At 37.4% G+C, this 12,864-nt stretch overlaps 1 protein-coding gene across 1 annotated transcript; it reads right to left on the bottom strand.

The window, feature by feature from the left end:
* Nucleotides 1-493: 493 nt before the first annotated feature.
* On the bottom strand, nt 494-10,624 carry LOC109095347 (RING finger protein 10-like). The gene is given in 19 exon segments (XM_042762593.1): nt 494-1,591; nt 2,277-2,352; nt 2,354-2,442; nt 2,623-2,680; nt 2,872-2,963; nt 3,034-3,171; nt 3,321-3,422; nt 4,078-4,195; nt 4,478-4,611; nt 4,733-4,931; nt 5,353-5,476; nt 5,632-5,636; nt 6,258-6,415; nt 6,498-6,634; nt 6,808-6,992; nt 7,098-7,188; nt 7,328-7,533; nt 8,394-8,584; nt 10,090-10,624. Coding segments are annotated over 19 exon segments (2,322 nt in total). The 5' UTR covers nt 10,235-10,624; the 3' UTR covers nt 494-1,517.
* Nucleotides 10,625-12,864: the final 2,240 nt, after the last annotated feature.

Here is a 12,864-nt window from a genome sequence, read left to right as displayed (position 1 = left end):
AAGCAAGCAGTTTTTTTTTTTTAAATTCTATTCAAAATGTGCATTTAAAATGCTTTATTAAATTACCATTTTGTTTTTAACTACATTTTTAATTATCAAATAAAGTTAAAATTATCAATATATATTTTTTTTAAATACCATTCATTTTAAAATGATGGTTTAAATGTCTACAATTGTTTTAAAAAAAAGTTGTCTACATCTTTAACTTTGGATTAAATTGTCAACATTCATGTGTACACACATCAGAACATGCAAAGACTAATTATAAAAGCTGTTTTTTTTTCAACAATAAGTTATTATAAACAAAACAATTGCACACAAGGATCAAACAAACTTCATGAAAACACCCAAATCAATATAAACCTGTACTTAACATTTTATTGCAAAGCCATCTGAGATTACAATCAGAAAAGCCAAAATATTTCTGTTAAAAAATATGGTATGGCCTTTAATAAGTGAAATTAAATCAGTTCTAAAAAAGAGAAACAGAATGCCAGTGCATAATCCTTTATTCATTCCAACTTAGTCTATATGCATGTTCTGTAGCACAGGTTTCATCAGGAAAAAATAAAAGGGAAAAATAGAGAGAAAAATTAAACCCTCTACAACATAGCCTTTTCTCTGTCTTTACATATTTTCTTCACTGAACACAGGAGTTGGCTGCTCTCTGATGCCTTTTAACATCTGAACACTATTGAACATGAGCAGCTCTGAATCCTGGCTAATAAATGAAGGTTATAATAAAATCAAGTGCTTTAAAAGACCCACTTAAGTTCTCAGCTATTCCAGCAGAACATGTTTTTCTTGTACTTAACGTGTCTGATTGTGAAAGGCAGTTCTCTGGCTGAACAGATAAGAACAGCTGGTAAGAGTTGAATACAGACTGAAGTTCACACCAAGAGCTCAGAGCTTGTTAATAAATGGAAAGAAAATGTGTGGAGGCGTGTAAACAAGCAAGAATGTGTTACAATCAGCATAGTTTGTATATAATAACTCAAATGCATATAATCCTCACCACAGGTTCTTCACTTTGTGTGTTATTTTGGCTGTTAGCATTGCTAAATTTAATTCCCAGACTCAAAGCACCATGGTTGAAGTACAAAGGTGTCACAGATATGATGGAGGGACAGAACGTTTCTGCATGCAGCTGGCTGACTGCTACCTCAGGACCCCCCAAAATATATAACTGCAACCCATAACCAACAACCATGTCATTTTTCTCCACCCTCATTCTGGACAATATTGAAATATCAGCTATAAACCACAGCTCCATGTCAAATATACCTGATCTAGAGCTCTTTAATTTCAGCATATGGCCCTTCTGTAAGAAACACAGGACAAGTGTACAATCACTGCTGCTGCTGCTGAGCTTCCTGCGGGTCACTGAATGTCTGGAGAGGGTCTCATTCAACAGGGGCATGAAAAAAGGAGGGAAACTGCTGGTCGTAATGAAGCCTAAGCATATGGAAGGAATAAGGCCGAAGGTAGAAACAGGAGTGAAGGGTGGACTTCAGTGTTTACTTGGTGTGAACCATAGAGGTGCTGAACAGAAGCTTCTGCTTTTTCTTCTTCTTCTTCCCCCCTTTCTCATCTATATAGTAGAGAGAAAAAAGGTCACATAGGTAACAAACATTATGGCAAACCAAAAGCAATTAAAAAAAAAAAAAACAGCTTTTTATTATACTTGTTTCAGAGTGAGCTAGCTGATGGGAGTGTGGTATTATTTTAATGAATCATGAATGATTCAGCTGGTTCAAAGAAACACTATTGAATCATGACTAAAAAGTTTCCAGAAGTCCCTGTGTGGCATTAAGCATTTGTGGTTTAATGTTTTATTATTTTTCATTTCTGTGACAAATAAACAGTGCTTTTTCTCTTTATATTTAACTACGAACTACCATTTAAAAACTTGGGGTCAGACTTTTTTTTGTAAACAATTTAATATATTTTTAACTCAGCAGTGATGCTAAATCGATCAAAGTGAGTAATACATCGATATTAATCTTTTTTTTTTTTGGATGAACTATCCCTTTAACTACCATTCAAAAGTTTTGGGTCAGTAATATATTATATTGTTCCAAATCTGTATGAGATGGTTTCTTCGGTTGTGCATAAAAGATGATATTTTGAAGATTGTTGGCTTCGTATATTCCTCAAGAAATCTTTTGTATTCAACAGAAGAAATAGATTCATACAGGTTTGGAACAACTTGAGGGTGAGTAAATAATAACAATTAGCATTTTTGGATGAATTAAAGTATGAATCATTTTTTTCACCAGGGATGGGTAAAGCCTGTGCTGGAGTTCGATGCGATTGGTATGGTTGGGATGGGGCATGGTCTGATGAATGGCTTGAGTGGATTTTTTTTGGTGGGTGGTTGGTGGGGATCGGTGATGTCACTCTCTCCATCACTGTCTGCCAGAGGTGGGGCCAGGAACATGTCTGCTGTGAAAGAAAACACAGCACTAAAAATTACTACTAATATTGAAGGTTCTAATAAAGTCACTACAACCCACTAAAAATGACTACAAAACTATACTATTAGGAGTTAGTGTAGCCAGTGAGCCAAAAACAAACAAGACAGTTTCAAACAGGCAAGTCAAGTGATGACAGGACCCTCACCTTTCTTTGGGGTGGTTTTAGGCCCGGTATCCACACGGGCTTTCCCATCTTTCAGCATCTGCACACATTAATATGGTACATTTAGAAAATTCTCAACATGGCATTGTTTTTAATACTCTATTTAAATTTTGTTTCAATTTCATTTTAGTGATAATTTTCCCACCACATGAAGGCTACAAAATTGACTATTTTGTTGTTATAAACATGAAAAAAGTGCTTTAGGCAGACTGAGTGAAATGCCAGGCAAACCTGAGCGAAGGACATGCAGTGAGGATCCTCTTCCACACTGGCTACGCTCAGAGATGGACTGTGCTCACTCAGATTAGGAAACATCACTCCATCTGAAACAAAAACAGGTCATAAGCACAGACGACTAACCACTGAAGATCACTGCAAGAGAGAGAGAGCTACCTGATGAAGGGCTGCTGCTGAGAGGAGACGGGGGTCCCAGCAGGAGCTCTGGGAGCTGCACCTGTAAGCCGCTCTGAGGCGGCGATCCAAAAGCAGGAAAATGCTGGAGGTTCTCAAGCCCAATGTGCACCTCTGGATCTGAAGAACACACAAAAATAAATTCAATAACCAAACCAATTGCAACCCTGAAATTAGCTGAATGTTCTATAATCAAACATCGTCTAGTTATATGACATTGTGCGTCATGTTTTCTCAGAAACGCATGCAGTGAGGAATTAAATTCTCACATTTGCCATGTTTCCTGTTTTCCTCAATTTCAATCCTCTTCTCCCTTCTCTTTTCATCCCTTGCTTTCTTCTGCCTCAGGCGCTTCCGTTTCTCCAAGTCATCTGCCAGAAAAAGAAAAAAAAAGTTTTTTTAATAACATTTTTTGTAGGACTGAACCATTTACCAATACATTTTCCCTCATTTTTAATCATGTCATTTTTTTCTTTTCAAATTTTCATCAGTTCAATTAATGACACTGCAATTATATCACTATGCAAACAACTATACTTCAAGAATACATTAAATCAAAAGTGTCAGAATAGACAGTTATAAAAAAAAATATTAAAACAAATAAATATATTTTTAATAAAATTATTGCTTCAAATAAATGACATTTAAAAATAAAGAAAATATTAAGCAGGACAACCGTTCTTAGCATGGATAAGAAATGTTTTTCAAGCAACAAATTTGCATATTACAATGATTTCTGAAGGATCATGTGACACTGAAAACTGGAGTAATGATGCTGAAAATACAGTTTTACATCACAGGAATAAGATACAACTCAAAATGTATTAAAATATAAAAGAGTTACTTTAAATTGTAGCAATATTCCACAATATTACTGTTTTTACTGTATGTTTGGTCAAATAAATGCAGCCTTTGTGAGCATAAGAGATTTCTCATAAAAACATTGACCTCTTCAAATACTGTCTGTTATTCATCTATGTGGGTGTCATGATGGGGTTTAATAGTTTAATGTTTATGTGCATGTACCTGCGAAGCTGTCCAGGGTCTCTTTTGAGAGAACAGGAGGCTGAAGGTTGAGCTCACACAGGCTGAACTCACAGGTGAGGGGCAGGTGAGAGAGGTAACGATGCCGACGGCGAATTTCCTAAAAGTTAAGTCTGTCCATCAGTTTCTTAATGGTAGGCATTACTGAATCAGTACTTGACTCTGTGAGCGTGATATAAATGTAATCCAGTCAAAAATACATTTATGGGTCATGCTTCAGTGGTGCTATGACTTCAGACACTAGGCATGATAGCACCATAATCACACTGCTCTTTTTACTCTAGTATGAAGTTTTCAGTAAGCAGTAAACTGGTATTGCATCCTGACAACAGCTACCACTACTGCGGTGACATGATTGTGTGAGAATAAGAGATGCGTGTACCTCAGTGACAGTCTGTCCATCAATCTCCACTACGTTAGCCGTGATCGACTGAGGGCTGTTCTCCAGGCTCCCGTACTCTCTCAGCAGACAGCGCACATTTACTGGGTGCAGAAACATCTGCTGACCATCCTCAGCTACAAAAATAAAAAAAAAAAAGAGAGAGAGAAACATCACATTTAGTCTCCATTTCCATTCAATTAAAAATTACCTGAAAAGTAGCTTTGAACATCATTACCAACAGACAGACACACACACCTTGATAGAAGTAGTAATATGGGCCATGATGAGCGGCCTGGCTGGTCTGAGGTGTCTCTTCTACAGGTTTGTCCTCCACAGCTCTTTCAGGCATCTCTTCGGCCACCTCAGGAACACTCTGAGCAACTCTCTCTTCCACAGGCTCCTCATGAGCCTCCTGAAGCTCATCATCAAACGCTGAAGCATACTGCAGGATGGGCTGTGGTGGGACACAGGATAAAATATCATGCAATGAGACCAGAGCTTGTGCTACCAGACATTTTCAGGGATTTACTTAATTTTAAAAACATACACAGAAAAGTTCAAATGTTTTCATTCCAGAGGAAAGTATAAGCATTAGAAATGAAGAAGGGGAGTTTTAAAATGTAACACTATGCAAAAAAAAAATATGTGAAATGAGTGAAATTCCATGTGGATTGGAGTAGAATAATTCTTTGAATGTTTTTCATTCAATCAGGTGACCAGATCACAAGATCACACTGTTTGTGTCACTCATACAATTAAATACCATAAACTTGCAACACAGCACTAGACAAAAACATATTTTCTTATGGGTAAAAACAATGAATGACAACTTATTCAACTTCATACTTAAAGAAAGGAGCACGGTCTCTACTGACCTTTGAGTTTGGGAGGATCTTGACCACCTCTGGAGAGGAATGCTCAGATAGAGACAGTTTCCTCATGTCTGCCCCATCAACAAAACCACCATTTTTACAGCCTCCCTTCAAAAGAAAAGATCCTCTTGTTGCTGTTGTTTATTAATAAGATATGAGATGTAATGTTTATGTTTTTTTTTTGTGGTGCTTGGGAGTAAATAACAAAAGTAAAACATAAAAACTGTAATAGTATAACAATGCTTTTTCCATGTCATGTAGTGCTTCCAGTAAAAATTCAGCCTTTCCTAAACATCTCATTATATTTTTTATTCAGTTTTATGAAATGGTTTATGAAGCAGAAAATGTTTCTAAAACATTAAAGTTAGTTGTTCAAGCTGTCAACCCAAATTCTCATTGTGCGTGTATAATTAAGATATTATACAATAAACTACATTAACTTACGTTACAAAATTCAATAGTCGTTGAAATAGCTTTAATGTAGTGTAACTATTTTTGAGAAATTGATAGTAAATTTCAAAGTTATACAACGCCATCCAAAGTTATGTAACTTTTCCCAGGTTTTTTTTTTTCCCCTAGTTATTTTTAAAATGTCTTTGTGTGTTTCCAGTTTTTATAAAAACAATTTATGCATCAGAACATGTTTAAAATAACTGCATGTAAACATTCACGTTTGGTGTTAAATTACACAAATTACATGAGATACACAATTCCGTGTATAGTTTTTGGCTCCTTAAATACTTTTATTGTTAATCTATTTTTTGAGCAACCTATACAAACGACTTTTTCAAAATAGTAGCATGACTTGTCTCACTAGTTTTAAATTTAAGTGTTTTTTGTATTTAGGAAAAGAGTCAAAACAGCTTGTCCAACCCAACATTCATATGCCGGCATGAATGCATGTGTACCTGCAGCTGCAGCAAGGCGCTCTGTATGAAACAGGCCTGTGGGTCGTCTTTCTCTTGGCTAAGCTGGGTTTGGAGAGCCACACGCTCTTCAGCCAGCAAACCCAAAACCTGCTCCTGAGATGCCAGCAGCAGCTTAGAGTATGCACGCAAATGCACATCTGCAACAAAGAGAGGAAAATGTCAAATAAGACACTCAAGTGAACACCACAAAAGTCTCACACAACCAGCAGAATGTCTCACCTCCAAAATGAATGGGTTCTTCCACCTTCACCCACTGACAGCTGGGAAGAGCCACCAGCGACCCTTTCTCTCTCCGCATTAGACGCATAGTGATGACGTTACCGGTCACGTACTGACGCGTCTCCATGGCAACCACACTGCAAGTTGACAGGTTTCAGTGACAATACTAAACAAACTGGAATGTCTTGACTAAATGATGGCACTTCTAGATACCAGGGGATGATTTAAATAAAATAACAGATTTCTACATCAAGTTCACATTAATTTAAAAACCAAACAAGAATTATAAACAGGTGTTTTCTGTACGAACCTCTTGAGATCAGCGCTGTGCACAGCCTCATAGCAAATGGGGCACTTGGACCAACTCTTCTCGCTCAGAGAGAGGTAGTGCAGCATGCATGGCCAACAGTAGATGTGGCCGCAGCGCGTGATGTGGGCTGCCACAGGGGGATACAGGCAGATCGGACAAGACGGCACCTCGTGACTGTAGATGCGCTGTGTTGAACGAAAAAACAAGAAAAAAAAAACAAGATGAACATGCTGAGATTTGTAGAAAAGGCACTGACAGGATGTACAAGGAAGTGTGAAGTCTGAACTGACCACTTGTTGCACACAGTCCCAGTCCACCAAAGTGTCCGGATCAGTGAAGTGGGCTTGATAGTCCTGATCATCAATTACCACAAACTGGCAACTGGTGGACAAAAAGAAATTACACTCATCAGTTTGGCATTTTTATCAGCTTACCATAACAGTGCAGTACACAGACTATTGTTGCATGTGATTTAATGTCCATTCATATAAAAGTTTGCAACATATTCTGCTGTGCTCACTTAGCCTGCAGGAAAAGCTCCTTGTTGAAGGGCTTGTGTTTGTGACCCCACTTGTTGCGGCGACCCCAGCAGGAGTGGCCATCACCTCCGAAGCCAAAATGGCCACCTCGTGGCTCAAACGTGAAGTTGAGCAGGTGGTTCAGACTTATCTTTTTGGGTCCAGCAAACTGAGCCGGGCTAAACTCTGCCCGGCGGTTCTCTGCTACCTAATGAGAGAATCCAACAGTTAAACAATTAGTTCACTCCAGAATTAAAAATTCCTGATATTGTATTTGCCCCCATGTCATCCAAGATGTTCATGTCGTTCTTTCTTCAGTCACAAAGAAATGAAGATTTTTGAGGAAAACATTACAGAATTTTTCTCCATATAATGGACTTCAATGGGACGTCCAAAGTCCAAATTCCAAGTCCAAACCGCAGCTTCAATCATCTCTACATGATCCCAGTCGAGGAATAAGGGTCTAGTCTAGCGAAACAATCTGTCATTTTCTAAAAAATAAAATAAAAATCTATATAACCACATATGCTTATCTTGCACTAGCTCTGCATTGCGTGTCTACTACTTCAAGCATTATGTAATCACGTTGGAATGGTCATACGTGACGTAGCCAAATGTACAGACTCTGGTTCAAACAGGTAGGGCAGGATGGAAATTCCTCGGCTGGGATCGTGTAGAGCCCTTTGAATCTGCAGTTTGGACTTTCAACCCGTTGGTCCCTGTTTGAGTGAATTTTATGGAGAAAAATCCTTGAACGTTTTCCTCAAAAACCTTACTTTCTTTTCAACTGAGAAAAGAAAGACATGAACATCTTGGATGACATGGGGGTGAGAAATTTACTAGAAATACTAGAAATTTTTTATTCTGGAGTTAACTAATCCTTTAATCCTGGTTAACCCATATAACTACAGGTCTGTTTGTTTACATAGCATTACAGGCTATTTGCAAGCAGTAAATTAACCAACACGATCACTGCTATCTTCACATTAACATGCAATAAGGAAGCATAACAACAGCCCTTTATGAAAGTACAAATGAATCATAATCCAAAGTCTTATTTAAACACACCTCTTCTCTTCTCCCACCACCAGCGAGTCCATACTGTCTCCCCCCTCCGCCACCTCTCTGAGGGGGTCTCTTGTCAAAATTCTTGCTTTTATGTGGCTGGGAGCGGCGTGGGCCCGGAAAGCTCTCGGCCTTGGCAAAAGTGGGCTCACGCTTGCGGCTATAGCGCTTTGAGCCACCATTATTCTTTCCATCTAAAAGAACAGAGCAAATAAAGGAGAAATGTCAAAATACATCAATATATTAATCAAGCATAACATTTTACTTGATAACAGGGTGTCCCTGCAACTTCGGGGGAAAAACACATTACATTTTCTTGATTGCAATATTGACAACTTTGTGTCTTTTCCTTCAGCAAGCTGAAACGAGATCTACGTCGTTTTTGGGAATGAAAAACCTGTTTGCTTTTCATTATTTTTTACAACATTCGCACAGCCTTAGCTAATCAATCCAGTCACGCGCTGCACTTAAAGTGTTTTTATAGAGGACCACATGATAAGAGCACAGGGCTGTAAACACACACAGCTTATCATCCGGCAGCAGAAACCGCCTTCCACAAGCCCACATCAAAACATAAGTAAAACTAAAACAGACAGCACTGTTTTAGTTATCTACAGTGATTGGATTCTGATATGCCGGAGGGGTGGAGGCTTTCCTGGGTCCATCCAAAAGCTAGAGGGCAATACACCACTGAAGTTCTTCTTCTGTCACATGGCAGGCCGATGACAAGAATAGATCCTGACCATGATCCTCATGCATCTAATCTGCCACTAAGAGGAGGGGATAATAAACCCAAATATGAATTTCAGCTTGGGTAGATCAAGAATTTCAAAGGAATTCTTTTTGTTTTAGGTTAGTTCAGGGGAATTCATTTTTGGTGTTTGTTTATCTATATAACAGCGTCACACACACACACACACCACCCAATGTGTGTGTCATCAGAAAATGAGTTTATACTGGGTGGATATATGCACTGACACCAGAATAAATTACATAAACACATGGGCTCAAATCTGTAAACCCAGTTTGACCAAGATAGAAAAAAAGTGGATTTACTGGATTAATCAACAAATCATGAGTGTTTCTGAATGCTTGTTAATACAAGGATCACAAAATGAAAAGCCATATTTTATTTTTATTTTTTTGCCATGTCAGCATCTAAGGTTATTTTCATGGCAAAAGCTAAGTACAAAAGTTACATAAACAAAACAAAAACAACGCACACTCAAAAATACAGCAGTTTACCAAGTTTTGAAATTCAGTGAAATGTTGTAAAATTAATGAATACATTTAATGCATAAATATAAAATGAACATTAGAAACTGATTTCACTTTGCCTGCATATTATAAATAATGTATGGGTGTAATTCAATAAGTTTATTTATAACATCATTAACATGTGCATTATATAATAGGACAATTAGTTTATTATGGATTTAATTCATTTGATAAACTAATTAACATATTAAAAATGCAATAAAGGTAAAAATATCCCTGAAAAACAATATCAGATAAAACATTGACTCTTATTGTACATTTCTGAACTTTTATTCCTCCATTATTCAAGACATGGGCCAATCGCTGGCCGTGGCTACGTCATCTCGACAGACAAACAAATCCGTGCCGTAAACCCCAAACACTTTCCACTAAAATTTGACCATGACAAGCGTGTGTTTGTGTGTAAGAGACGCTGATTTACCTGTTTTGGTTTTAGAGTCAGCAGGAGTCGGGCCTGTAGAGCTGGAGCGAGGCGGGATCTTCGAGCTGCTGCTGTTGTTGGCGTTTGGGTTTTTCTCCATCTTGAGGCCGAACTCCGGGGAAAGAGCCTGCGAGCTCTCTAGCATGAAACGGGGCAAACGGGGAGAACAACGGGCTGTTGCGAATGCAGGTCAGGCGACGAAGGCCCTTAATCGTTTCTGTCAAACGCGGAGACCCCATTACGGCGACATCTTGACCACAAACAAACCGAAAGAAAAACAGAGACACAAGCTAAATGTCTCGTTAAAAAAAGCTGTGTGCTAACACAAAAAAACAAGTGCCCAAAAAGCGGGGCCTCGCCCCTTGAAAAGCGTCGTTTTTTCCTTGGCGTGGGAAGTGTTGCGCCCCACAAGGCGTTAACCGCTCTCCAAAAGAGGAAAACGGGTGAATAAATGGGTTTTAACCCAAATTTTAGTTCAGCTAAATAACGTCAGACATATGGCGACGAGTCGCCAAACAGGAACCGTAAACACCCGGATGAGGGTTATAAACCTGGCAGGGTTACGAAGTGCGCATGCGCGGACTCTGCCATTTTGATTGGTGCATTTGACCGCGAGACGTGATGTAATGTACTCTGTGTTATCACACTCGCAATTTTTATAGACAGCTAGTCCTATTTTTGCTATCAAATCATTTATTGTTGTTGATATTTGGTTTACTCGAAACAAACGTTTACACACATCTTATAACAAACAGAAACAGCATTAGATATTTTAATCAGTACAACACGTGACTTACACAGCCAGAGTTCACACAGTAATAGCAGTAATATGAATGATATACTCCATTTACAAATCACAAAATGCTCCAGAATACAAAAACACAAATGTTATCAAAAATGTTAGGGCTCTACATGAACCCTTTCCTGTCAGTTTTACTAAGAACATAAAACATCTCCCTGATCACTGCATGGTTGTATGATGCTTTCAAGAACATCTAACATAAAGTTCTTAGAAGGGGTTTTAGGTCTTCATCACCATCATCATCAGCGTCCACCTCTCTGACGTTACTCAGGGAACAGCTCAGGATCGCTCTCCTCCTGTTTCTCGGCTGTGTTGTGGATGGGAAGAGAAAGAGAGCTTGTGTATACAGTATGTGACTCTTCTACATCAGTGCAGTGGTTCTCAAACTTTGCAGATTAAAAGAATAGCATAAAAAAGAGCATTCTGTCACCATTTATTACTCACCCTTTTTTCTTCTGCTGAACACAAGAGGATTCAGCAGAAAAAAAAACACGTACAGGTTTATAGTATTGCATTTCCAGATATGTATGGCTTGCCATCTGGGGACACTCTTTTCCAAAATAAATAAATATACTGGTCTTGTGCTTAAAATTATGGAAGCCCTTAAGGCCATGCATATTTATTTATTTATTTATTTATTTTTAGTCTTTTTGTAATCTCAATATAACCAATGTTTTTCTTAATCTTAACATGACACAACTGTTGTTTTCTTGTGATCTTGACTTTATTTTCACATGAACTTAACATAATGAATGCTTGTCTTGTGATGTCAACATAAAATAATTTTTCTCATGATCACAACTTAATTTTTCAGTGTACTTTAAAACAACAACAAAAGAAAGAAGAATGATATTAAAATAATATTAAAATAATATTTAATAAAAAATCTTAAAAATATATTTTTTTTCTTCTGTGGAAAACCATTAATGTTTTGTTCTGTTGATACATCTTATTCGTTTTTTTTTTTCTTTTTCAAGTGGAATGTTTCTGATGTTTATGTCATGTTGGATAACTGCTGACCGTTACACACTTGTGATCTGATGTCAGTAACTTAATGTATTCCAAAACAGAACTTTATTTCTGTGTTTTAATCATGTTTTTAGTCTGCAGCAAAAGACCCTAATAGGCACGGAGAAAAAAACAACAATAAATACAACAATAAAAAAGAACGCAATAGTTTTCTTAAAGTGCACAAAATAATAAGAAGCCCAGGGTGTAGTGTTGAAGAGCGCTGATCCGTGTCTCCGTGCGCGCGGGTGACAGCTGCTCCGATCAGGGACGCAAACCTCACAGAGCAAATACCTGGACGATTCACAGAATGACGAGAGGTTACAAATCTTTCAAAGTTCATAAAAAATAAATTAAAAATACGGTAAGGAACTTTTTTTTTTTCCTTCATTACCTCGACTTGAATCGGACCATATTTTCAACACGTGCGTAACTGGCTTTGAAAAGAAACACTGCACTTTACTTCAGGGTTTCGTTTGGCCAATAATATTCCTCGTGGTCAAAGGGGGCGGGGTGACGGATCAAAATAAGATTTTTATTTGTATCACAATATTCACATTGGAAGAGCCGTACTTCTGAACACCACTACAATAAAAGAGAAGAATATTGAGCATTGTGTGCATTGTATGAAAGGGAAAGTCTGTTTTAAACATTTTTGCTAGTTATTTTTATGAATATATTATAGATCATAGTATTATTAATAGTAGTTGTTAATAATGGACGTATGGTGACATCCTATTTATTCTATTTTTTAAAATTCTATTTATTAATATTTTATTTATTTAAATGGCATTGCCATTTATACATTTGTTATTAATGTTCATTTTTAATTTATTATCATTCTTAAAGTAAATATTTTGAGTTTTTCCTATGAATAATTATTAATAGAGGTTGTGAGTATGGAGGACCAAAGCTGCAGAAACGAAAAGTAAATAAATAAATGTAATAATAGAAAAATAATAATA

The sequence above is a fragment of the Cyprinus carpio genome, chromosome A8 (genome assembly GCF_018340385.1).
Source record: "Cyprinus carpio isolate SPL01 chromosome A8, ASM1834038v1, whole genome shotgun sequence".
Classification (NCBI taxonomy): Eukaryota; Metazoa; Chordata; class Actinopteri; order Cypriniformes; family Cyprinidae; genus Cyprinus; species Cyprinus carpio.
This window is presented reverse-complemented; position numbering and strand designations above follow the sequence as displayed.